This window comes from Oryctolagus cuniculus, chromosome 18 (assembly GCF_964237555.1).
Source record: "Oryctolagus cuniculus chromosome 18, mOryCun1.1, whole genome shotgun sequence".
NCBI classification, from domain to species: domain Eukaryota; kingdom Metazoa; phylum Chordata; class Mammalia; order Lagomorpha; family Leporidae; genus Oryctolagus; species Oryctolagus cuniculus.
The window spans coordinates 423,726-451,150 of NC_091449.1; the positions used below are offsets into that span (position 1 = coordinate 423,726).

At 48.1% G+C, this 27,425-nt stretch overlaps 2 protein-coding genes across 2 annotated transcripts in view; both read left to right on the forward strand.

Moving 5' to 3' along the window:
- The first annotated feature begins 7,262 nt into the window (after positions 1–7,262).
- LOC100352972 (vomeronasal type-2 receptor 26) lies at positions 7,263–27,162 on the forward strand. The gene is given in 6 exon segments (XM_070063317.1): positions 7,263–7,311; positions 7,806–7,944; positions 9,407–9,698; positions 13,511–14,308; positions 17,211–17,461; positions 22,017–27,162. Coding segments are annotated over 6 exon segments (2,613 nt in total). The 3' UTR covers positions 23,101–27,162.
- The window catches only part of ZNF606 (zinc finger protein 606), a 39,069-nt gene continuing 29,237 nt past the window's right edge, over positions 17,594–27,425 (forward strand). The window contains exon 1 of the mRNA XM_070063331.1: positions 17,594–18,653. The gene's annotated coding sequence lies outside the window, so the exon portion shown is untranslated. The remainder of the gene's footprint in view (positions 18,654–27,425) is intronic.

A 27,425-nucleotide genomic window follows, 5' to 3' on the forward strand; every position in this document is an offset into this window, starting at 1 on the left:
TGGGCTTTCTGTCACTTCCGTGTCAAGTTTAGAGGGATTCTGCTGGCTGCAGGTTGGGGATGGGAAGGAAGGGAATGGGAGGGTTCACATAGAGGCTCCGCAGACACCTGGGAAAGGGAGGGAAGGGCTGGCCAGGATGGTGCAAAGGGGAAGAGAACTGCGAGAGACCAGGAGGTGGGTTTCCAGGACACATTACTGTAACCCCTGGAGTCATCAAGAATCTCTGGGCCTTGGAGGTGGTGGTGCCTCCAGGGAGAGCATAAACCCAGAGGGACTAGCTGGCGCCGCGGCTCACTAGGCTAATCCTCTGCCTTGCGGCGCCGGCACACCAGGTTCTAGTCCCGGTCGGGTTGCCGGATTCTGTCCTGGTTGCCCCTCTTCCAGGCCAGCTCTCTGCTGTGGCCCGGGAGTGCAGTGGAGGATGGCCCAAGTGCTTGGGCCCTGTACCCCATGGGAGACCAGGATAAGTACCTGGCTCCTGCCATCGGATCAGCGTGGTGCGCTGGCCGCCGTGGGCCGGCTGTGGCGGCCATTGGAGGGTGAACCAACGGCAAAAGGAAGACCTTTCTCTCTGTCTCTCTCTCTCTCACTGTCTAACTCTGCCTGTCAAAAAATAAAAATAAAATAAAATAAAAAAAAATAAAACAAAAAAAACCTAGAGGGACGGCAGTTAGCTCTTTGTTGTCACCTGAGGAAGATGAGGCCTTTGGACAGACTTGGATGGAGGACTGAAGGACACTTGGCCAGTGCCTCTGGCAGGCAGCTGGTCTGTGGGATGCTCATGCAGATGTCTCCAGAGGTCCCTGTCCTGAAGGTTCAGGGTCCATGCAGTGTAAGTCAGTCCAGGGTGGGTCGGGGTATGACCAGCCCTGGGACCAACCGATAGAGTTATGAATGTGCCTCCAGTTTGTGGGAATTGAAATGGACACTGCGTGGAGTGAGCCCCGGACTGGGACAAGTGGGGTCATTCTGGAGTTCTGTCTCCACATATGCTGTTGCATGTGTGCCATACCTGAGGGAAGGCTCATGGGACTTGCAAGAGTAGTGCGTTGGCTGTGGGGCCAAGATCTAACCTTCCAGCCTGCTCCTGGGAGGAGCTCCCCAACCACAGGATGAGAGGGAAGGTGTCCTCGGAGGGGAGTTGGAGCCCAGTAGCAGTTAAATAGGGGAGAGTTCTGAGAAGGCACGTGGGAAGGCAGACAAGGTGAAGGCAGCGGAGGGTCTGGTGGGGTCTGCATAGTCTGAGGAGCAGCAAGGGACTGAATCCATGAGTGGGGGTGGCTTGGTCCAGTGGCAGCAGTGGGCGGGGCAGACAGGTTAAAGGCTGAGTTGAAGGCGACTTCATGAAGACTGGATGACAAGATCTCCACTTCAAAAGATTCAGAGTCAGCAGACCACTCTGGTTTTCCATGTGAAGTTGAGAGGAGAAAAAAAGGAGCAAAAACTTAGAAGGATTTTGCTTGAAAGAGGACAAGTGCTGGTGATTGGGTGGGGAGGGGATGAGAAGCTGAATGTACGAAGAGCAGGCCCCTCCCAGGGTCTAGACGCCAGCTGCCTGCTCTGCTCCAGCCACAGGAGAAGTGACCCCGCTCTTGGGAGAGCTGCTTCTTCCAAGCAGACCAAAAAGCCAAGTGTTCATGGTTCAACGGATTCTGGGCATCTCCTTCCCCTGCCCCCAGTTTGTCAAACAAAACATATATGGGCCAGTTTAGGTCAGACCTAAAAACATCCTAAATCCCACTGGGATAGAAAGCAGAGTGGTGTTCACTCATTGTAAGGCTCTGAGGGGAGCAGGGTGCAGGGAATGGGCAGTGAGAGCAGATTCGAGTGGAGCTTCCTGGGGGTGATGAAAATGGCCTGGAGCTAGATAGTGGTATGGGCTGCACAACCATGTAAATATACTTAATGACAATGAATTGTTAATTTGAAAGGCTAAATGATAAATTCTGTGTATTTTAACCAAAAAAGAAAAGTGAAAGAGGAGAAGAGAGGGTGAGTTAGGTGGGGGAAGGGAGGGAGAGGAGGAGGGTTGATGAAATGGCCTCATATTGGAAGCAGATGCCATGTAGGACTTCCATAGCTGGAGAGAAGTCAATGCCTGACTCCAGAGCTTCCAAGGACAGGCCGGCTCTTGTTAGGGGCTACTGCAGTTGGTGACTTGACATTGAAGCCAATGCTCATTTACCTTCTGAAAAGTCCAGGGGCCTTTAAGAATCACTAAATCCACTCCACCTGTGCTCTGTAGATGGGCCAACAAAGCCTGGATGGCAGCATCCTGTGGCAGCACCATGTAAACCCTCTACACCATAAAAATGTACAAGTGTTATATGTTTATTCAAAACAATTTTTGAATGAGGGGAAAAAAAAACCCTCTACAGTACCTCTTCTGGTTCAGATGAAGTATTCAATAAAAGGCATGCCCATGGAAAAGGAGGGAAATCTAACTTTTAAAGATTCAGTGTTCTGCATTTTACTTTTTTAAAGATCTATTTATTTGAAAGGCAGAATTACAGAGAGTGAGAGAGAGACAGATATTCCATCCATTAGTTCAGTCCCCAAATGGCCCAATGGCAGGAGCTGGGTTGGTCTGGATGCAGGAGCCAGAAAATTCTTCGTGGTCTCCTACATGGGTACAGGAGCTCAAGGACTTGGCCATCTTCCACTGATTTCCCAGACAGATTAGTAGGGAGCTGGATCAGAACTGGATCAGTTGGGACTCAAACCAATGTCCATATGGGATGCTGACGTTGTAGTTGGTGGCTTTACCCATTATGCCACAGTACCAACCCCTCATTTCACTCTTAAAGCAGCTAAATAGCCCTGTGATGCTCTTAAAGTTCTCTGCACTGAGTGGCTGGCTGCCTGGGCAGTGATGAGATGTGCAAGGATTCTCTAGTTGATGTGGATACAGCTGTTGATTCGTCAGAGCTTAAGTAGGAACCCTAAGGGTTCAACTTTCCAGTTTGAATGTAGATGTTCATACAAGAAGAAATGCATTACGTTTGTTTCAGAGGGGTACTGCAAAACCACAGATGTGCTTACCATCCAATCCAATAGGTGTCCTTTAAGGACCAGATGTGACTGGGCGTTGAACGTGTGTACTGACAGTGTTATACCATGTGTCTTGGAAAATGGACAGAGGAAAGCATGAAACAGACATGGAAAAGTGTATGGAAACGCAGCTCCTCAGGGGAAGGAAAAGTCCTGGGAATGCTTTTCCAGATTTAAGCCCCTGAGAAAAATGGGACCATGAACATTGTATATTGTCCCTTTTGGGTGAATGAGGGGTGTCTGGGATCCCCCATGGGAGAGCTGTGGTGGCCCCAGGGTCCTGGAGAGTCACTTTAGGATGCACAGGGATTGATGTGTGTGTGTGTGGGGGGGTGTCTCTGAGCCCCTCGGGCTGTGCACTGAGATTGAGTTCTGTTGGGGAAGGGGAGGAGGGCTCTGCAGGCTTAGTGAGGTGGTGAACATGCTCACATGCATTTCGTGAACAGGGCCTTGGGTCTGAGATGGGAGCTTATGGGGCACAAGGGTGGAGCAGGGCTTGGGAGCTTAGGATGACACACGGTGGGAGCTGCACATGAAGTGATAAATAAATGGGCCCAGAATGGGGAGGTACTGGTCAGGTTAGGATAAGGGAGGGCTTGGGTTGGGGCCCGTGAAGTCTGGAGTGAGGGCCAGGGAGGAGGCCCCTTTCTGGTCCATACTCACAGGGCAGGTGGGGGAATGGGGGGAGGGATGGCAATTAGGGCCCGAGGCCTCTGCATTATCCCGCAGTACCTCCTGCCATTCCTGTGGGGCCCAGTCCCCTGTCGTCCCTGGAGACTGCAGTACCCATAATGGGCACCCTCCCCCAGCCCACACCCAGCCCGCACTCACCTCCCTTGTGCTGTGCCCCGCTCCTGCTGCCTCTCCTGGGGCTAACGGCCCGAGGGGCACATGGATGGTCAGGGCATGTGTCGGACAAGCGTAAGACATCAGCAGACCACAGCTCATTCTGCAACTGACCCGGCCAGCCCAGCGGGGCTCCCTGCGGAGGTGGCGGACAGGAGGCTGCCAGAGCGGATTGGAAGCCCCCCCGGGAGTAATCCTGGACCCGAGATCCGGTCACCTTGGCAGTGGGGTCGGCGAGGGCGAGGACGCCGCATCACCGACTGCTGGGCGGTTAGACGCATGCTCCGAGCAGAATGCAGAAATTCCCCATCAACAGCGAGCTGCTTTATGAAGAAGTATGTGCCCGGTAGTATGTTTAATTTTTAAAATATGAGTGTGTTTTGTGTAAGTATGTCCCAGAATAGGGCTGCCAGATTTAGCGATTCAAAACTACAAGAAGCCCGGTTAGATTTCAATCTCAGATAAAAATGGGTTAATGGGTTTTTTTTTAGTGTGGGTGTGTTTCATATTTAGTATATTTTGAAAATGTTTAAATATAAATACATGAATAAGAGTAATTTTTACTATAACTATGTCCCATATATCTGCCCACAGAAGTATTGCCAGATTTAGTAAATAAAATTTCAGAAAGCCCAGCTAAATTTAAGTTACATAATGAATATATTTGTGATATCAGTGTGTCCCATATTGAATATTTTAAAATAATTTTTAAAAGTTTTTTTTTGAAAGAATTACAGAGAGGCAGAGGCAGAGAGAGAGATCGATCTTCCGTCTGCTGGTTCACTCCCCAAATGGCCACAATGGCTGGAGCTTTGCCGATCTGAAACCAGGAGCCAGGAGCTTCTTCCAGGACTCCCACGTGGGTTCAGGGGCCCAAGCACTTGGGCCCTCCCAGCTGCTTTCCCAGGCCACCCAGAGAGCTGGATCAGAAGTGGAGCAGCCGGGTCTCTAACCAACACCCATGTGGGATGCTGGCACTATGGGTGGCATCTTTACCTCCTACACCATAGTGCTGACTCCATAAATAATATTTTAAATTGTAGTTTACTGGGGCCAGCGCCGTGCCATAGTAGGCTAAGCCTCCACCTGTGGTGCTGGCATCCCATACAGGCACTGATTCAAGTCCCAGCTGCTCTTCTTCCTCCTATCCAGCTCTCTGCTATGGCCTGGGAAAGCAATAGAAGATGGTCCAAATGCTTGGGCCCCTGGATCCGCATGGGAGACCCAGAAGAAGCTCCTGGCTCCTGGGTTCAGACTGGCCCAGCTCCGGCTGTTGTGGCCATTTGGGGAGTGAACCAGCAGATGGAAGATCTTTTCTTTCTCTGTCTCTCTCTCTCTTTCTGTAACTGTACCTCTCAAATAAATACATGAATAAATATTTTTAAAAATATAGTTTATTATTTAAAGAAACTTCCCATTCACTAGTTTCCTCCCCAGATGCCCACCCCAAAGCCCAAAGGAGTAGATAGAACTCAACCCTGGACTGCATGTGGGCAGCAGGAGCCCAGCTCCACGAGCCATCATCACTGCCTTCCAAGGTCTGCATTAAGAGGAAGCTGGAATCGGCAGGCTGAGTAGGCTGTTGAACACAGGGACTCTGATACAGGACATGGCCATCTCGATTGGTGTCTTAGTCACTAAGCTAAATGTGTGCCACCCCCTCACCCTTTAATAATTTTATTCTGAAATTTACGTGGGGAGTGAGAAATATTCAAGGAGGCTCCAGGCTCTGGGACCCAGCTCAGGATGGCTGGAGTGCCCCATGCTGAGATGAGGCAGTAGTGAGCTATGAGCTAAGGAAGGAGATGAGGACCCGCTTTCCGAGGCCCGGGACTGAGCACTGACATCCACTGGTCAGCTGCTGATCACGTGCATCGTTCCAGACACTGAGGGTGGAAGAACCTGCCAAGGCTCTAGCCTTTTGGAAGCTCGTGATTCAGCAGGCTCACGCCAGTAGATGAAACAGAGACTTGGGCTGGCACTGTGGCACAGTGGGTTAACGCCCTGGCCTGAAGCGCTGGCATCCCATATGGGCACCGATTCTAGTCCTGGCTGCTCCTCTTCTGATCCAGCTCTCTGCTATGGCCTGGGAAAGCAGCAGAAGATGGCCCAAGTCCTTGTGCCCCTGCACCCACGTGGGAGACCCGGAAGAAGCTCCTGGCTTCGGATTGGCGCAGCTCTCGTCCATTGTGGCCACTGGGGAGTGAACCAGCAAATGGAAGGCCTCTCCCTCCCTCCCTGCCTCTGCCTCTGCCTCTGCCTCTTCTCTGTGTGTAACTCTGGCTTTCAAGTCAATAAATGAATCTTTTAAAAAAATTATTTCTCTTAGGGGCTGGTGTTGTGGTGCAGCAGGTTAAGCTAATGCTTGCAAAACCTGCATCCATTTTGGAGTGTGTGTTCAAGTCCACTGATTGTTTCCTTCTAATCCAGCATCTTACTAATGTGCCTGAGAAGGCAGCAGTGTATGGCCACCTACTTGCATCCCTCCACCCGTGTGGGAGAATGCAGTTCCTGGCTCTTGACCTGGCCCAGCCCCAGCTATTATAGCAAGTTAAGGGATGAACTTGTAGATGGAAGATCTTTCCATATCTCTTCTCTGTCACTCTGCCTTTCAAATAAATAAATCTTAAAGAAATGTAAAAGGATTTCTCTTCAAAGGAATACCTCATATGGTCACCTAACACTCAAAAATCAATCCAAACGGATATAGGGCATAGAACCAAAAGCAAAAATCATTTGTGCTTTAGTAAGAAACAGTTGAGAATAGTTCACCGTTGGGAGTGGGGATGGATTACTTAAATGTTACACAAAATTGCTCATTAATACCACTTTTTTAATTCTTAGAAATAATGCTGGTATAACAGTGTGTCTGTGGAGCCTGTACCAAGGAGTGGAACTGGTAGGTCATGTGGTGACTCTGATTAACATTTTGAACATCTGGTGGACTGTTTTAAAAATGGCTGTACTGTCTACATTCCAACCAGCAATAAACAGGGTTCCAGTTCCTTTATATCCACATGAACCTTGTCATTTTCGTTTCACAAAACATTTTAAAGAAATGTTTATTATAGCTGTCCTAGTAGGTGTGAACAGGTGTTTATTTCACTGTGGTTTTCATTTACAAATCCTTGATGGAAATGATATTGAGCAGTTTTTTCTGTTTGCAGAGAGCTATAGCCTCACCTCATGGGGGTGTGGAGCACCAACTCCTGCTCAGCAGTGAGAGCTGGGTCAGCCCAGCCTCCCTGACTGCAGGACCCACAGGCTCAGCCTGCCTAACCTTCAAGCTGCCTCCTGGGGCTGAACTTGCCTTTTCTCTGCCTGGGACCCTCCAGTAGGTGGCCCTGGTGTAGGAAGTGTTGGCCATGGTCACCTGTAGCTCTGGGGACATCGCACTTGTGCACATGTTGCTGGGTGAGGCATCAGGAGGGGAGGGTGGTGGTCAGGAGGTTCTTTGCTTCTTGAACTCTCCTGGGGCCTCTTTCCGAAGCAGCAACCTGGTGACCCAGGGCACAGCTGCCCCTGGGCTTCCTAAGTCCCTGAGGGTGCAGTACGGGCTCCTCAGTCCCCCTCAAAGCTATTATGCTTAACTTGAGGGAGGGGATTGAGGGGTCACAGAGGGATGGAAATAAAACTTTTAATGGCCTTGGGACTTGGTGGCCTCCCAGTCCCAGGTAAGCATTGTTGTTCTCTCTCTGGCCTGCATGCCTAGGGTTCCAAGTGTGTCCCCAGCCCCCAGGTCCCTGATCAAGGGAGACTTCCAGATAAAGCCCCTGTGGCTGTCAGGCTCAGTCTGATGAAGGGGCTTTGTCACCAGCTGTTGAGCCCCCTTCCAGGCATGTGGCTGTGCTCCCTGCTCCCTGCCCTCATGGGATCTCTCTTGGGGGCTGTTCTTTCTGGGCCAACAGGCTGGCGGTTGCCAGGGAAAAGCCCCCGCTTCGACCGTCCTGGAGATGTGGTGGTTGGGGGTAGCTTCTCCATCTTTCCCTTTGATAACATCACCCTGTTTGATTTCACTGCTCCACCAGCTGGCTTGCCGTCTTCAGCGTAAGTGCCCAGCAGGGTGGTGGGGAGCCCCTGAAGGCCAAGGGCAGTGGCTGGGCCAGGGTCGGTCCCATCTGTATGAATGCTGGTCAGCCTGTGTCCCAGGTCCTGCCTCAGCACCTCTGTCCAGCTTTGTTTTCTTGTCTGTATCTGTGTTTGAAATGAGGGTCGCTTGTTTCTCATTGACTGAAACATGAACCCTACAGGCAGGCAGGGGTTCTTGTCTCTTGTCCACTGCCATCTCTCTGTGTTTAGAACAGTGCCAGATGCATGGCAGGAGTGTTTGCTCAATGAATACATGTTGTGGAATGAACAGGTCTCCTTATGAATTGACCAGGCCCTGGGGTTCATCTCTGCCTGTGTGTACATCTTCCAGTTCCGTCCTGAGTTTCCCAATGTGATCTTGAAGACAGGAGTTCTAGACATAGTCCTTTTGGTTATATTTTAAAATAAATATGTTTAGCTTTATTTAAAAAATTTCAAAAAGGCTTTTCAAAGAATGCACCATTTTGCATTCTCACCAGAAATGCATGAGACTTTGAGTCGTTCCAGACTCTTGGCATCACTTGACATTGTCAGGTTATTTTAAAAATTGATGAACAATGATTGTGCATGTTTATGGAGCACGGTGTGATGCGTTAGTATATTTACACATTGTGGAATTGTTAAATCACACTGATGAGCATATCTGTCATTTCATATACTTATCATTTTTTGTGATGTGAACATGTAGCATGCATCCTCAGCAATTTTATAACTCTACTCATCGTGCTGTGCAATAGATCTTGAAACTTCTTCCTTCTAACTGGAAGTGCACTTTCTTCTCTTTGACCAACATCTCTCATTCTCCTTGTCCCCTTTTGGCTATCCTGAATTATGTTCTATGTATGTGCATGAGGGGTTGTATGTTGGCACTGCTCTTTTTTTTTTTTTGCCTTTTCAAATTTTTTATTTGTATACATATTTTGTATTAAAAAGAAAAGCATAATTACCACAAATTACAAAGGACTAAAGCAGGCCTAGAACAATGAATGAACCACTTCAGCCTGGAAAGCATACTCTCAATAATATTCATGTTATGATACAAGCTCATTCAAGTAGGTTTTTTTTTTTTTTGTCCTTTCAAATGTGATAACCTAACACATGGTAAAGAGAATGTTCTGTGAGCATAAGGTGGAACCTTCTCTGCAAAGCCAGATGACAAGTTTTCCTCTCCGGTGAGAAGTGGGCTGTAAGTTCTTCTCTGCCATCAGCGTGGCTGGAGGAGGAGCGGACAGGGCTGGGGAGAACCCAGGGATCCTTCCACTCTGGAGATAGTTTAGGGCCCCCAGGGAGCCGGGTCTGCCTACTCGAGTAGGCTTATGGGACACTGCTCTTGAGAATGTGCACACCTAGAAATCGCTCACTGCAATCTTTCTGCTCCCTGCACCCAGAGCAAAGGTTAACTGGCTTCTCTCTCCCTCAGCGTTTCCAGGTGGGGCTACCGTGTGGCCCAGGGTTTTGTCTTTGCCATTGAAGAGATCAACAGGGACACCCACCTGCTGCCCAACCTCACGCTGGGCTTCTCCATCCGCAACTCTGGGGACTCAGTGCATGGAGCCCTCCACGAGACACTGGGCTTTCTCACTGGCCAGGAGGAGCCGATCCCCAACTACGCGTGTGGATTCAGCCCTCCCCAGGCTGCCCTGATTGGAGATACGCGGTCAGCTCTGTCAGTCTCCATGGCCAGGCTGCTGGGGCTCTATAAATTTCCCCAGGTGAGTTACCCCAAAGCCCTTCCCCTCGCTGGCAAAAGTGATGGTAACAATGAGGACAGTGGTGGAGCGGTGGAAGCAGTGCCGCGGTGGAGGCAGTGCCACTGCGGGGCAGGCTCCTTGCCGATGCCGATTTCGATGCCATTGTCCTCTTAGGGCAGGACAGCCAGAAGCTATTCTGCGAGAACTGTAATCCCCACTGCATTGAGGAAGAGACTGAGATTTAGAGAAAAATTAACAGTGGACCCAAGCTTACCCAGCCACGACATGCATTAGCCAGGATTTAAATCCAGGCCATGGGCTCGTGCTACCAGCCTCACGCTGCCAGACTGGTGTCCTGAATATCAGGTCTCAGTGTGGTTTCCATAACAGGAGCCGTGTCTGAGGGCTTTTTCTTTTTGGCTTCTATTTTTAACAGGTTGACATTTAACTCATGTACCATAAAATTTACCCAATGACTTTTGATATGTTCAGAGTTATACAATCATCACCACAATCAATTTGAGAACAAACTCCAACCTAGTACCTACCATTTGCCATGACCCCATACTCCAAGGCAACCACTCGCCTATACGCTGCCTCTGTAGATTTGTCTTTTATGTAATTTCTTACCCATGGAGTCACACAACATGTATTTCGTGACTGTTCTTTCACTGAGCTGTGTGTGTCAGTACTCCATTTCTTTTTATCAGTAATTAGTATTCTCTGGTATGTTTATTTATTCATCTATTCACAGATGTTTGAACTCTTTTCTCTTTTTGACCCTGGGTAATAGTGTGATTATAAACATTCATGTGTAGATCTTTGTGGCCATTGATGTTAACATTTCTCTTGGGGATATTGGTAGAACTGGTCAAATGATAACTCGATGTTTAACTCTTTGAGAAACTGCCAGAGTGTTTTCCAAAGTGGCTTTCCCATTTGAAATTCCTACCAGCATTGTATGAGGATTCTAATTTAAACCCACTCATTTTTTACTGTGAAACCTATAAACTTGGGTCAATTCCTCTCTGTTTGAATGCCTTACGCTTGCTAAATTTCCTGGCCTGCTGGGTAGGGCTTTCCTTCCTACTTATGAATCTTGGACAGATTTAAAAGGCATTTCCAGGCAGGCTTTGTGGCTATTTGTGCCCCCAGAGGAAGCCCAACTATTGCTCCTTTTTTTTTGGTGGGGGGAGCTTGTCATGTGGTGATTTTTATTTTCAAGAGTGGCATTTGAGATATGGGCTTTATTGCACGATAGGCCCAATTCTATCATGATAAAAAAGGACATGCAGTTCCTATAGAACTCTGCAACTAAACACATAATCTCTGCAAATGAACCCATTGGTTTTTTTTTTTTAAAGATTTATTTATTTATTTGAAAGGCAGAGTTACACAGAGAGAGGAGAGGCAGAGAGAGAGAGAGAGGTCTTCTATCCACTGGTTCACTCCCCAATTGGCTGCAATAGCTAGAGCTGTGCCAGTCTGAAGCCAGGAGCCAGGAGCTTCTTCCAGGTCTCCCTCGAGGGGGCAGGGCCCCAAGCACTTGGGCTATCTTGTACTGTTTTCCCAGGCCATAGCAGAGAGCTGGATCGGAAGTGGAGCAGCCAGGTCTCAAACCGGTGCCCATGTGGGATGCTGACGCTACAGGCCAGGGCGTTAACCCACTGTGCCACAGCGCCAGCACCCCCATTGATGTTTTTAACCCCAAATTGTTCAATCAGATTTGTCCAAGGATCACCTAAACTTGAATTTTTACATAAGGTGCTTCTGACTTGGAGGTTTCTCTAAAGATGTTTCTTTTGTTCAGATTGAACCACATAAACAAGAATAGAAACTCCATGTCTTGAACACAGCTCAAAGAAATTATTGTTTTCATATGTATGTGGGATTGCCAGATAAAATACAAGATCCCCAGTTAAATTTGGATTTCATATTAACAACTAATTTTTAGTATGTTTATCCCAAATATTCCATGAAACATGCTAAAATATTATTCATTGTTTACACCAAATTCACATTTAGCTGGATATCCTGTATTTTTATTTGTGAAATCTGGCAGCCCTGCTTATACGAGACAGAGTCAGCCTCTGTAGAAACCAGTCACATCAGAGCCTTTGGAGATAAACAGCGTGAGCTTTACATAACCCATTCCATCACTGCCCTCTGGTGGTCAGAGAATGTTTTGCATCCAGACAAGGAGAGTGAACCACTTCATTCTGTAACAGGGTTCCAGGGGTCAAACCCAAACACAGACACTATGCTGTGTGAGTCCACATCTCTTTTCCTCCTCAACAAATCTACAAACAAGTGAAAGTTGGCAAACCAAATTCTCTGTTGTTGCTCAGACCACCAGGCCACGGGAACATATTCTGCATCGTTGCTGCCACCAGTACAGAGTAACTGGTCTGCTCTGTGCAAGCCAAAGCTAGTCAGAACCGAGACTGGCCAAGAAGCAGATTGTTGGGGGCAAAAGAGGAGGACCCTGAGAGGAATGGAGGTAAAATTTAACTGCCCCTGGGTCTCATTTCAGGTGCCTAGAGGAGACACAACTGGAGCTTAACCAGCCAATAAGGGGCACAAGAACAGGAGATGCTACCTGGGCATTTTGGTGGAAGCTGCATAATTCATAGAGATTTATCTCCAAAACCCTCATGCAAACTCTCCTACAATGAGAGTGAGAGATTATTTTTAAAGATGCATGTATCTATTTGAAAGATCGAGTCTCTCTCTCTCTCTCTCTCACACACACACACACACACACACACACACCACAAACACATATTCGTCTTGCATCCACTGGTTTACTCCCCAAATGGCCCCAAGAGCCAAGGCTAGCCAGGCCAAACCCAGGAGCCTGGAACTACATCTGGGTTTCCCACATTGGTGGCAGGGGCTCATGTATTTGGGCAATGATCCACTGCTTTCCCAGGTGCATCAGCAGGGAGCTGGACCATAAGGAGAGCAGCTGGGACCCAAACTGGTGCGGCTGTGGTGAGTGGTGGCTTAACCTGCTGTGTGACAGTGCTGCCCAGAGTGAGATTTATGTCACTCCTGATGGTGTGGACAGGAGGAGGGTTCAGTCTAGGTGTTTTCAAAGTGTTATTTAGATGATTCTGTGGTGGGCTAGGACTGTGGTTCTCAAAAGTAAAGACTTAGGTGCTGGTGCTGTGGCATAGCGGGTAAAGCTGCAGTCTGTAGTGCTGGCATATAGGCACCAGTTTGAGGCCCGGCTGCTCTGCTTCCAATCCGGCTCTCTGCTGTGGTCTGGGAAAGCAGTAGAAGATGGACCAAGTCCTTGGACCCCTGTATCTGCATGGGAGACCCGGGAAAAGCTCCTGGCTCCTGGCTTCGGATCGGCCCAGCTCTGGCCATTGCAGCCATCTGGGGAGTGAACCATCGGATGGAAGACCTCTCTTTGTCTCTGCCTCTGCCTCTCTGTAACTCTGCCTTTCAAATAAATAAATAAATAAATAATCTTTTTTTTTTTTAAAGTGAAGACAGAGTGGTGAGACTCTCAAAAATGTGCATTCTGGTGCCCCTGGTGAGGTCTCATGCTAATGCTGGAGAGGCTCCAGGCCCCACGATCGAACAGCAGACACTGATGTCCATGAGAAGAGACTGCAGTCCAGGCTCTGCTCTAACCGGGGCCATGGCCACCTCTGCTCAGGGCTGAGGGTGCTCACGGAAGGCAGGCCTTGCAGTGATGGAGCTGGCCTTGTGGGTCACCCTCGTTCTGATCTCACTGTGCCCACCTGCCCTCCATCACGTCTGAGGCTCAGGGCCAGGATTCCTGGTTCTCACAGCTCTCACCACGGCTCCTTCCCTTGCAGGTCAGTTACTCGTCCACACTGCCCAGCCTCAGTGACAAGGCCCAGTTCCCTTCCTTCCTGCGGACCCGGGCCAGTGACCTCACGTCCTCCCACGCGGTGAGCCAGCTAGTGCTCCACTTCCGGTGGTCCTGGGTGGGCATTCTGGCCCAGGATGATGACTTTGGGCAGCAGGCCAGCTCTCTGGTCGCCCGGGAGCTGGGCCAGGCAGGCGTCTGCCTGGAGTTCCACCTCCACGTGCCCTCCCAGCAGTCACTGGAAAAGACAGAAGCCCTCGTCCAGAAGATGGCCAGCTGCACGGCCACCGTCGTGCTGGTCTTCCTGAGCAACTCCAATTTCCAGCTCCTCCTGCTGGGCTTGCAGGGCGTCGGCGTCTCGGGCCAGGTGTGGGTCAGCAAGGACGTGCTTCACCTGGGGCTGGCGCTGACAGTGCCCGGCGTCTCCCGCGTGCTGCAGGGCTCGTTCGGCCTCATGCTGCAGGTCAGCCAGGCGCTCGGCTTCCCCGAGTTCCTTGCTCGCCTGCACCCCAGCCGGACCCCAGAGGATGCCTTCATCGAGAGGTTCTGGGAGGTCACGTTTGGATGCAAGTGGCCGCCTAGGAACAGCACAGCGTCGGGAAGCACTCGGCTGTGCTCTGGGAATGAGAGCCTGCGAGGCCACGAGCACCCTTTCCAGGAAGTGAGCAAAGTGGACGTGGCCTACTCTGCGGTCTACAGCGTTGCCCATGCCCTGCAGGCCCTGGGGGACTGTGTGCATGAGGATGGGGCATGTGCAGACCCTCTGCACTTCCAGCCCTGGCAGGTGAGAGAGAAGGGAGGGGAGTGGGCAGTTCCAGGGGTGCCTCTCGCCGTCCAATGTGCAGAGTGGAACAGAACCAGCAAGGAGGCCCCATCTTACTGCTCAGAGCATCTCAACTGGAGCCCTGCATGAGGACTCTGGAGAACTCCTTAGCTGTGTGACCGCAGATGAGTCATGCCCATGTGGGATTGCTCTGTTCAGCAAGCACAGGATGCCTGCTTAAATTGGAATTTCAGGTACTCTACACATAGTTCTCAGCATTAATATGTCCCAAATTCTTCTCAGATGTACTAGTTATCTTTCATCTGAAATTCCAGTGTAACCGAGCCTCCTTATTTTATTTGGTAACCCTACTTTCATGTATGAATTCCAGTAAACTCATCTCACAGTAAGATGAAGTGGTAGATCCCAGGACATACCCAGGCCCTGCTGACGGAAGGTAGCCTTGTAGACATGCTGGCTCGCTGTCCCCCTACCCTTGGTGAGTAGTGTGTTTATGCTAGCGTCTAAGCCCCATTTACTTTATAAAACAGAGACGTTCTACCTGTTTGGATGTTGTGAGGATTGATGTGTTAATATATCACCCACCTAGGCTAGGGCCTGGCTCATAGTAGGTACTGAGCTGCATTCTTTTGTTGTTATAACTCAAGCCACTGCAGAAAATCCAACTGAGGAGTAAATTTCTCCATTCTCTGCACACCTGGGGACCCAGAACCCCATCTCAAACAAGTGAGCCCACTGGGTGATCACACACCTGTCTGCAGGAACAGCACCAGCAGGTGTCTGCCCAGAGAGCACTCCTGGGGTGGTCACCTCTGTAACCCATCCTTCAGGGATGCCTTGGTGGGAAAAGGATTTCCTCAGTCTTCTCTAGTTGGACACCTCATTTGCATGTAGGGGTGCCAGATCAGCCAATAAAATGCTGGATACTTGTTTGGAATGGGATTTCAGAGAAACAGCAAATAATTTTAAGTGTATATATGTCTCCAGTATTGCATGAGACATCCTTATACTGAAGAAAAAATGCTGTTTTTCTGCAATTCAGATTGCAAAAGATTTTATCTGATAGACAGCCCTGTTGTTGACTTTTCTCATTGTGCTTTATGTGTATGACTCAGTTTTGCACCAGAGAGGGTTTCCCAGTGAGGGCCCCCTCCCATGTAAATGTTGGAAGGGCCTTCTGTGCTCCTGGTCCCAGAGTCCCCTTTTGCCTTTCTCCTCCTCCAGCATTGTAGACAAAGACACACCCTGCTAAGCATCTTCTCTGTACTGACATATCTTAGAGACCTTGCCCACCACTGCCAACCACATAAACCTGCCTCTCCCACCTCGATCCAATACCTTCAGTCACACACTGCTGTGCTCCCATCCATGTACCTGGCAGTGATGCCTCATGGGGCCTTCCTAGTCATCCTGAAACGCCTTGTCAGCAGTAGTCCCCTTTGGCAATTTTGACAGGGCCCAGAAGTCTGTGGGAACTCCAGCCTCTTACAAGCTGCTGGCCTATTCTGAGCACTGTAAATGTCTAGACACTTGGGATTTCTCACTTTCATCATTAAGCATGCAGTTTCCACACAGCCTCTAACCCAGTGCCCTCTGAGAGTACTAGAGGGAGACAGCCAAGAAGGTGTCTTTTCCAGCCCATTCAGGTCACAGATAGAAAGCCTAGGCCCAGAGCTGAAAAAGGCTCCCTTGGGCCAGATGTTGTGGTACAGCAGGTTAAGCCTCCACTTGAGATGCCAGCCCCCGTGTTAGAGGGCTGGATTGAATCCCAGCTGCTCTCTTTCTGATCCAGCTTCCTAGTAAGTGTATTCCGAGAGGCAGCAGGTGATGGCTCAAGTACATGTAGGAGATCTGGAGGGAGTTCCAGTTCCCAGCTTTGGCCTGGTCCATCTCCAGCTATTGCAGCTATTTGGGAAGTGAACTAACAGATGGAAGATATGTGTCTCTTCCTCTGTCACTCTGCCTTTCAAACTAACAAATCTTAAAAAAAATAAAAAGGATCTCTCAAGGCATGTGTTCCTGGGTATTGAGATGATCATAGAGGCCTGAGGCCAAGGAAGGGGATGGGAGTGTTTTTGTTAACATCACTCAGATGACCTGGGCCTCTACTCTGTGCCAGGTGCTACTCTAAGGACCCAAGATATCTCTGGTTGTGAGAAGGGAAGACAATGATATTTGTTGACTTTTTAACAGGGGGAGACATTAAAAATCCATAGGTTGGGCTACGTCTATTTCTGTGCTTTGAAGATTTGAGTGGATGGAGTGATGGGAAAGTCAGGGAAAATCTCTTTGAGGAGGTACCTGAACTTCAGCCTGAAGGACGAGGAGGATTCAGCCGTGGACTAGAGTAATGGGTTCCACGTGGCAGCACAGCACGTGTGGAGGCACCAGCACGGGAACATGCAAGAGGAGTGTGTGGCAGAACACGTGGGAAACTTGAGTATGGGATCAGGATGTGTAGCTGGGCAGGGGACAGTCTGGGTAGGCCCTGCTGATGTTTGGATGCCACTCAGAATGTGATGGGAAGGCTGAGGATGGGAGTGCACAGCCAAATGGTTGCTGGAGCCAGGGCTGCGCGGTGACTTTTGTCCATTGGAAAAACATTGAAAATTTGATTTTGTGATTGCCTTTATATAAATATAAATACAATCTTGGATAGATTCATTATTATATATTATTATTATTATTATTTTATTAGGTTTTTTTTTGTGCTTTTATAAGAAGTTAAAATTTATACACTTCCATAAGCCCTTGCTAAAATCACAGGCCTTCTGCCTCTGTGCCTCAGGGATACATTGGCCCTGCCAGGAGTTTCACCTGCTCATTGCAGTGGCCAGTGGCCTGAGACACACCCCAAGCTCTGGCCTTGGCAATTCTACAATGTCACCTTTCCTTCTCCCAGCTTCTTCATCCCCTCAGAAAGGTGCATTTCAAGACCCCTGATGGGAAAGAGATCATGTTTGATTCCAATGGAGATTTACTTACAAAATTTGACATTCTCTATGGGCAGAAGACTGCCAATGGCCTGTTCCGCTTTGTCCACATAGGCGTGATTGACCCAGGAGCCACTTCAGAGAAGAGAATGACTGTCCACCTGATGAAGGAGGACCTCCAGGTAAGCTCCCTGTGTGCATGGATGACCTCAGTCCTGGTGTTCTGGAGCAGAAGGAACTCAGACGCCAGTGGCTTCTGTCCCTGTGTGATGCACAAAGTCGATGTGGCTCTAACGGGGCAGTCATGACTCGGCCGTGTTGTTTAGCCACACTAAACCCTTCTTTGAGGGGAAAAGGGTCTTAGCTCACCACCAAAAATGAAAATGTCAGACCTATTTCAATTCAGAAATTCAGTTGAATTGAATTGAAATTGAATCAGAGGCTATATCAGGAATTTCTTCTAGAGTATTTTTCACGTCTTACTCAGGGATCTGCTCAATGAAGAGCTGAAAAGGTACCTGGAAAGACAGCAATACACTTCACCAAACATAATCTCAGAATATCTACAAGGCATTACCGTTTTAACAAATGTGGTTGCTGTCTTGAGATGGGTATTTCTAAGTGTTTCCTCTGGCTCTCAGAATCAACCTCTGGCCACCATCAATGGACATGAGGTTGCCTCCTGTGCAACCTTGCTTTTGTTTCTGGCAGCTGTCTGTTCAGGGTTGGCCTTAGTATTTTTCAAGTGAGAGTCAAGCCAGCATCCCTGGATCTCTCAGATCCAGGGAACACAGGCAGAGGATTCTCTCGAAGTCCTTTTCATTCGGCTTGAGCTAGTGCAGGCCTTGTGTACCCTTCTGAGAGCAGGCGAGCTGACAATCCACTCTTTGTCCTGCGCCTTCTCTCCTCCACCTTCCTCCCCGTGACTATGGCCTGGAGGTGGGAGATGGGCTGAAGGAGGCAGAACTGTCTCTTTCCAGGTCCTGTGTAGGTGGGGAACCTACAATCTTGATGTGGGAGTCTCAGGGTGACTCGAAAGGTGCCAGTTCATGTGGCGAGATTAAGTGTTCCCATCATTAATCAGGTGAGTCAGGTGCATCCCCTCCTAGGGTTTACCTCATTCACGCCACTTGTGAGCGCCTCTCTTGCTTCTCTGATGCAGCTGAGATCGTCTTTCCACTGAAAGGAGCCTCATCTTGGGAGTGGGAAGGAAACTGTGCTGGTTCAGGACAGGACCTGTACTCTGCCCTTGGACTGGTTGCTGACGGCACCGCTGCTCATCTCCTAGGTCCCCAGCTCTGTCTGCAGCAGAAGCTGTGCTCCAGGATTCAGCCAGATTCCCCTACAGGGAGCCCCTCAGTGCTGTTTCGACTGCAGCCCCTGCCCCGAGGGACAGTTTGCAGACCAAAGAGGTGAGGGCTCATGGAGGCTGAATTATGAGGGTCCGTCAGAGTGCTTCCAGTCTCTCAAATTCCCAGTCCAGAGAGCTGTTGAATGATCTATTCTGTGGACTTTGAACATGGGAGTGCTGGCCAGGAAGCAACTCTGACTGTTATTTTTAGGTAACTTTTGTGAAGTGTAAGGTAAAGACACATGCATGGATCTTACCCAGCAAATACTCCACGTCCCCAGCCCTGGTCAAGAAATAGCATGACTCACCCAAGAAGCACCTCATTCTCACCCTCCCAGGGAATCTCCATAATGACTTCTACTGGCATTTGAGTTTTGCCGGTTTTTAAGCCTCCCATAAGTGGAGGTGCACAGTGAGTGTATTTTTGTGTCTTTCTTTTCTTTTGTGTTGCCTTTGTGAGATTCATCCCAGCAGTTGTATGGGGTTGTAGGTCTTCCTACACAAGGTAGTTCCCCACAATATGATCATGTCATGACTACTGCATCCATTGTACTTGCGTGAGTTTCCTGGGTGGGCCTGTAATAAGCAGTGCTGCAGTGACTTTGGGCAACATGTTGGGTGTGGTATTGCTGTCCTTTAACACAGGCAACCTTTTTTTTTTTTTTAAAGATTTATTTATTTTACTTGAAAAAGTTACAAAGAGGCAGAGGCAGAGGCAGAGAGAGAGAGAGAGAGAGAGAGTCTTCCATCCGCTGGTTCACTCCCCAAATGGCTGCAACAGCTGGAGCTGGGCCGATCTGAAGCCAGGAGCCAGGAGCTTCTTCCGGGTCTCCCACACTGGTGCAGTCACCCAAGGGCTTGGGCCATCTTTTACTGACTTCCCAGGCCATAGCAAAGAGCTGGATAGGAAGTGGAGCAGCTGGGACTTGAGCTGGCGCACATATGGGATGCCAGCACTGCAGGCAGCGGCTTTACCCATTATGCCACAGTGCCAGCCCCAACATGCAGCCTTAATAGGTGCTGGTGTTTGCACCAGTACACACTCCTATGATGAGTACAAGCCATGCCTCGTTGGTCCTAAATTAGTTTCTTCTTGTTAGTGTAACAGTTACCATGAGCCCTCAGCTTTAAACAAGATCACATTTATTATCTCCCCATTCTATAGGTCAGGAGCAAGTACAGGGTACTTCAGCTGTGTCCACTGCTTAGGGTGTAATGGGGCTAAAGGTAAGGTGTTGGGAGCTGTGCTCCTTACTGAAGGTCCTGGAGAAGAATATGCTTTAAACTCATGTAGGTTGATTCATTTCCTTGTGATTATGGGACTCAGGTCCCTACTTCTTTCTTTTAAAATTTTTTTTCTTATTTATTTGAAAAGCAGGGCAACAGACAGATAGATAGATAGATGATAGATATGGATAGATAGGTGGATATTTTCTGTCCCCTGATTCACTCCCCAAATGCCTGTAACAGCTGTTTCTAGGCAAAGCCAGAGCCATGAGCCCAGGACTCCATCCAGGTCTCCCACATGGATGTGATGGACTCAAGTACTTGAGCCATCACCTGCTGCCTTCCAGGGTGTGCATTAGCCAGAAGTTGGATCAGAAGCATCAGTGTGACTCAATCCCAGGGATGCTGTTATGGGATGCAGGCTTCTCAAATGTCAGCTGTGCCACAGTGCCCATCCACAATCCCATGTCTTCGAGGGTCATTAGTGGAGGTCATTCTGTTTCTAGGAGCCACCTGTCTTCCTTGCCAAACTGTTCCCTTTCTTCCAAGCCTGATAGGGCATCTCTTCCCTCTCGGGCTTCAGATCGCTTATCTTTTTTTCCTGCCACATTTCTACCTCCTCTCTTCTTCTTCCTTTCCCACATTTCAGAGCTCATGGGGTAACACTGGTAATCTTCCATCTCAAGATCCCTAGCTGATCATACCTACAAATGCCTTTCCAGTGTGAGGTAACAAACTTAGTTTCCCTGGATGAGGGCATCTGAAGGAGGGGGTCTCTCGCTCTCTTGTTTAATCTGCCACGGTGCCATCATCACCAGCCACTGGGTAGGAGATTGCTGTTTCTTGTGATTTGGAGCTGCAATTTAAATAATCCACAAAGGAAGGGGGCAGAGCTGGTGAGAACCATTGTGCTAATTTGCCAGGGCTATCATAATAAAATGCCCAAGTCTGGGTGGCTTAGTCAGCAGAAATTTATCTTCTCCCAGTTCTTGAGGCTGAAAATCCGAGGTCAAAGTGCCAGCATAGTTGGTTTCTTCTGAGGTCTTTCTCCTTGGCTTCTGACTATGTCCTCTCAGGTCTCTCCTCTGTGCTTACCTGTGACTCAAACTTTTCTTATAAGGATGTCAGCCATATTCCTTTAGGGTCCCCACTAATGACCTCATTTGACCTTAATTATCTCACCTCCAATTCTGCAAATGCAGTGACACTCTGAGGCGCTTACTGGGGGCTATGGACTTGTATTAGTCCATTTGCTGCTGCTATAACAAAATAACCAAAAGAGGTTAATTTTTTTTTTTTTGACAGGCAGAGTGGACAGTGAGAGAGAGAGACAGAGAGAAAGGTCTTCCTTTGCCGTTGGTTCACCCTCCAATGGCCGCCACGGCCAGCGCGCTGTGGCTGGCGCACCGCGCTGATCCGATGGCAGGAGCCAGGAGCCAGGTGCTTTTCCTGGTCTCCCTTGGGGTGCAGGGCCCAAGCACCTGGGCCATCCTCCACTGCACTCCCCGGCCACAGCAGAGGGCTGGCCTGGAAGAGGGGCAACCGGGACAGAATCCGGCACCCCGACCGGGACTAGAACCCGGTGTGCCGGCGCCGCTAGGCGGAGGATTAGCCTAGTGAGCCGCGGCGCCGGCCCCAAAAGAGGTTAATTTAGCTGTCAGCTTTGGAGGTACAGGAGCATGGTGTCAGCTCCTGTGAGGGCCCCCTGACTGCATCCCATGGCCGATAGCATGATGGTGGGCGCACAGGGAGAGGGAGCGGTCACAAGATGAGACAGGAAGCCAGAGACTGGGGAGGCAACCATTGTGCTCTCTTTATAGCGAGAACTTGAGGACTGTGTTATCCAGTCCAAGCATTAGTGCTACCCCTACAAGGCCCTCCACCTTGAAGTGTCTGTCACTCCTGCCATTGTCACAGTGGGGACGAAACTTTTAGCACATAAACCCTCAGGCACAAACCACATCCAAATCATATATGGAATTTGGGGAGGCGGGGTGGGGGAGAAACACAACTCAGCCCATAATAATTGCTAATTAGAACCAGTTACTGCCAGTACTTGAAAAAAATTAACTGTTAAAAAATCAAATTAAAAGCAAATTAGTGTGGGGTGTGCATTTTCCCTGTGTGTCAGGCTCTAATGTGGCCCATCTCAGCAGGGTAACTAGGGGTACTTCATAGATCTCTCAGTGTATGTGAGACGTTCAGAGAGCTGCTTGGTGCATAGGGAGCCTCCCTCCACAGGGCTGGGGCCATGACTGCCGTGTTGCAGACGTGGGGTCGTGTGTGTCTCCACAGACATGAAGAGGTGTCTTCTGTGCCCTAAGGAGCAGTACTCGAGCCCCACCAGAGACCGCTGCCTGCCCAGGACAGAGACCTTCCTGGCCTTTGATGAGCCCCTGGGACTCACGCTGGCTTCCGTGGCGCTCCTGCTGGCTGGCCTGGCTGTGCTGGTCCTCGGGGTGTTCTTGAAGCACTGGGACACACCTGTGGTCAGAGCCAACAACAGGGCTCTCAGCTACACACTCCTCACCTCCCTGGCGCTCTGTGCCCTCTGTCCCCTGCTCTTCCTCGGCTGCCCGACCACCGCCACCTGCCTTCTTCGCCAGACCACCTTTGCTGTTGTGTTCACCGTGGCTGTCTCGTCTGTCCTGGCCAAGACCCTCACCGTGGTCCTGGCATTCAGGGCCATCAGGCCAGGAGTCAGGGTCCAGGTGTGCCTGGGGCCAAATGCCTCCTCCTCGGTGGTCCTTACAGCCTCCTTGGTGCAGGTTGTTCTCTGTGGGGTCTGGCTGGGCACCTCCCCACCATTCCCACACAGAGACGTGGCGTCAGAGCCCAGTCAGGTTGTCATCTACTGCCAGGAGGGCTCTGGTGTTGGCTTCTACTGCATGCTGGGCTACCTGGCTGTCCTGGCAGGGGCCACCTTCTGTATGGCATTTTTGGCGAGGGGTTTGCCCGACGCCTTCAATGAGACCAGGTTCCTCACCTTCAGCATGCTGTTGTTCTGCAGCATCTGGACGGCTTTCCTGCCCCTGTACCACAGTTCCCGGGGCAAGTCCACGGTGGCCGTGGAGATCTTCTCCATCCTGGCCTCCACTGCAGGGCTGCTGGGTGGCATTTTCCTCCCCAAGTGCTACATCATCTTGCTGAAGCCTGAGAGGAACACCTTGGCCTGCATAAGGCATGGACGCCAGGCTCAGCAGGGAAGAGGCAGGGCAAGGAGCTGCCGAGTGGCTGTCTCCCTGGGCCCTCACCAGAAAGCCTCAGGAGCCATCTCTTAGTGAAGACATTGGTGCCACAGTGTTTGGGTTCATTGCTTTTATATGGGTTCAAAGAGACTCTGTATGCTTAGAAGGAAAGAGAAATTAATGTAACCAATTTTCATGAGAATCAGACTGTTGGGAGACTTATCTCTTTCTCACAGTCAAGATTGCTATAATTGTCAAGAATAATTGCTATAGTTTTACAATAAATTAAAAGACAAAGACATGTACATCAGATGTGAATCTGAACTGGTAGTGTTGCAGTGGTCATTTGGTGTCGACAGCTGGGATGCTGGCCTCCCATACTAGGCGTGCCTGGGTTGAGTCCTGGATTCACTTCTGATCCCAGCTGCCTGCCAATTGCACCTTAGGATGCAGAAAGTGATGGCTTAAAAACTTGAGTCCCTGTCTTCTGTGTAGGAGAGTTGGATTGTGTTCCAGGTTCCTCACTTCAGACTGATCCAGCCCTGACTGTTGGGCACCTGGGGAATGAACCAGCAAATGGAAGATACCCATCTCCCTGTGTATCTGTCTCTGTGCCTTTCAAACAAAATGAAAATCAGCATTTTAAAAAAGAGCAGGCATTGTGACACATCTGTTAAGATGCTATTTGAGATGCCTACATCTCATATAGAAGGCCTGGGTTTGAGGCCCTGCTCTGCTTCTAACCCAATTTTCTGTTAGTGCATATCCTGGGTGGCAGGTTATGGCTCATATATTCGGGTCCCTACCATCCACATGGACATGAGGAGTGAGTTCCAGGGTCCTGGCTTTGGCTTGGCCTAGCCCTGGTTGTGTGCATTTGGGGAGCGAACTAGCAGATGGAAAATCTCTCTCTTTCAAATAAATAAAACCTTTTTAAAATGGGTTCAGTGTTGTAGCAGAAACCAAGGAGAAATAGAAATTAATCTAGTGATCAAAAAAGTAGTTAGAGAAAAATTATTTATAAGCAAAACAGGGAAGGATAAAAGCAAAAAATACATGGTAAAAGGTGACTGACAGAAATTCCAAACTAACATAAGAAAAATGACATAGAAATTTACAGCATTGGGAAGGAAAAGTGAGCAAAGCAATAATATCAAAAAGTTTGTACATTTTTTGTTAATACACTTGAAAAAACTAGGTGAAAAGTTTTCTGGGAAAATGGTTATAATCCTAAAAAATTTAATATTGAATGAAAAAGAGAAAACGTAAATTAACTAAAAGTTTTAGATTACATTGAAAATTTTCTTAAATAATTACATCACAAAAAAAATTCTAAGCCCAAGATATTTTACCAGTGATTTTTTTTTTCACCCTTCAGGACATAGAAAACTCTTGGATACATAGCTGTTCCGGAACATGTAAAAGCCTGGACATTTACTTTTTTTTTTTTTTGACAGGCAGATTGGACAGTGAGAGAGACAGAGAAAGATCTTCCTTTTCCATTGGTTCACCCCCATAATGGCCGCTGCAGCTGGTGCAGCAGGCAGAGGATTAGCCTAGTGAACCATTGGCGCCAGCCGACATTTACATTTGACACCATTGTGTCAGAGCCCAAAAAAAGAAGTTAAAGGCCAATATCTTTCAGGAAAAATGATGCAAAAATTGCGAGTCAGATACTGCCAGTAAAGACAGTTCAGCTAGTACACCTGGACTGGAAACATTCACTCCAGGATCATGACATTATAATTACAATACTCCATTTTAATCAGGCAATTGAAAAAAAGTCATGTCAATAATTAATGAGAAGCAAGCTGATAAATTATATTACTTCAGGAAGAAAAAGCCCTAGTAAGTCAGGAAAACACTTTTTATATTATGATGGTTTCAGGCTTAATGGTGACGCTAGAGTTCAGGTTGCAGACTATGGCCCACAAGCCAAATCTGGCCGACTTGTTCATGTAAATAAAGTTTGATCAGGACACACACACACACGCACACAAACTTTCATGTTGTCTTTAGCCACTTTCACACTATTAGGAGGAGTTGAGTAATTGTCAAGAGATTGCAAGGCTGGCATTTGGCACAGTTGTTAAGATGCCACATGGATGCCTGGGTTTCAGGCCCTGCTAATGCGCACCCTGAGAGGCAGCAGTGATGGCTCAAGTAGCTGGGTCCCTGCCACTTGCGTGGGAGGCCTGGATTGAATTCCTGACTCCTGGCTTTTAGCTGGCCTGGCCCCAGCTATTGTGGGCATTTGGGGAATGAACCAGCTGATAGATTTCTCTCTCTCTCTCTCTCTCTCTCTGCCTTTCAAATATAATTAATTAGTTAATTAAAAGAAATGCAGTGTTTGAAAAGCCAACTATGTACCATCATTCTTTCAGCAGGAAAGATTTGCCAATCTCTGATGAACAGCTATTGCCATCCCACTTAGGAAAGACCAAGGCAGGGTTGCTCACTAATCCTTATGAATGAACAAGCAGTTCAGAAAAGGAGCAAATGGACAATGAATACATCAAAAAGTAAATGAACTAAAAATCAGAAATGTAAATAAAAATTATAATATATATTTGGGTAGCTATTATGAGGTAAGCAATATCCCAAGCACTTAATCTACATAACTTCATTTAGCACAAGGATCCTAGTAAAGCAAGTACTATGATCTCCATTTTACAGATGCAGAAAATACAGTCTAAAGAGGTTAACTAGCAGAGATTTTTTTTAAAGATGTATTTGAAAAGCAGAGAGGTAGAGGCAGAGAGAAAAAGAGAGGTCTTTTGTCCACTAGTTCACTCCCTGGATGGCTGCAATGGCCCGAGCTGTGCTAATCTGAAGCCAGGAGCCAGGAACTTCACATGGGTTCAGGGGCCCAAGGACTTGGGCTGTCTTCCACTGCTTTCCCATAGCAGAGAGTGGAATTGGAAATAGAGCAGTCGGGACTTGAACCAGTGCCCATATGGGATGCTGGCACTGCAGGTGGTGACTTTACCCACTACGCCACAGCGCTGGCCCAAACTAGCAGAGATTTAAAGACAGTGTTGGACACAGACATAAATAGTGGGGAAATGGACCCTTTTGGTCAACACCACAAGTGACCACATAGGTACACCCTATTTGTAGGAAAGTTAGATTGGAAATGCTCAGAGGCAATGGCTACTCAAGAGCTGATTCAGAAATTTCACTTTGGCAATTCTTTCATGGAAATAACTGACCAGATATGAAAAAACGTGGTCACAAGACCTTTTTATAGTATGGTTTATAATACCAATATACTAAATGCTAATCAGTAGGAGAATGTTTAAATAATTATGATGCAGAAATTAAATCTATTGCTGAGAGAAAATCAGGTTCATAACAACAAGGATGGTCCCAACTTTTATAAAATTATAAAACTCTCCTAGGGGAACTGTGGAAGAATGTCACCCTTAAGGTAACATTGCTTATCTATGGTGGCAAGATATTAAGACATATTTGCTCTTTGCCTTTTCCTAAATGATTTTGATCTTACAATGAATGAGTATCATATGAATTAAAAACAAAGTTATTTCCATCAGGGAATAATACTAAGATGGCAGAATCCAAAATTTTCATTATTATTCATCACTGGATAGAAAAATAAAACATAGGTCGTTCATCTGTGTGTAGCCAAAGATATATGCCCAGCATGATTACAGTGGGAGATTAACCCAATACACAGAAATCAGTGTGTTTGTATTTTAGAGACACAGATTAAAAGTGTCTACCAGGAAGCACACTTGCTTCTCACAGGCCAGCTGTGTGGGCCTCAGCAGCTGTGCCAGAAAGGCCAGTCCTCCATCTGGGAATCTAGAGGTAAGGACTGGCTGGCCAACCAGAGACGCAAGCCTGGGCTGTGGTGTCCCCTTATTTGTCAGAAGTAAAAATGTTCCCATCTATAGATTTCAAAACAGAAACGTAAGACTTACAAAACCAAGATTCAGCCGTGAATTCAAAATAAGACACAAAAAAAGTTACCTGATAGAAACCCTCCAAACCCACAACTTAATTTTCCTGACCCTGAATAAATTGTTCATTCTGGTACAATATTAATCATCAATCCTTGCACAAGACCTTTGTAAACATCCACTTGGACATACTGTCCTTGAACTTCATATAAATGTGATCATATAGCATTTATCATTGTGTTTGTGAAATGCATCCAAATTGTGTGTATACATGGCTCCCTCTCCCCCTTTTTTCTTTTATATACTTTTTTTTTAAAAAGATTTTATTTGAAGGGCAGCACAAGAGAGAGGCCTCTCTTACCAACTGTTCACTCAGTTCAGCATCCTAAATGGCTATCCTGTCTTCAGTCTTACATCCTACAGTCCCTTCTCTACACTGGCTGACTCACTAATTCATTAAAATTCACATACAGCTTCATCACTTCCATGCCTAAA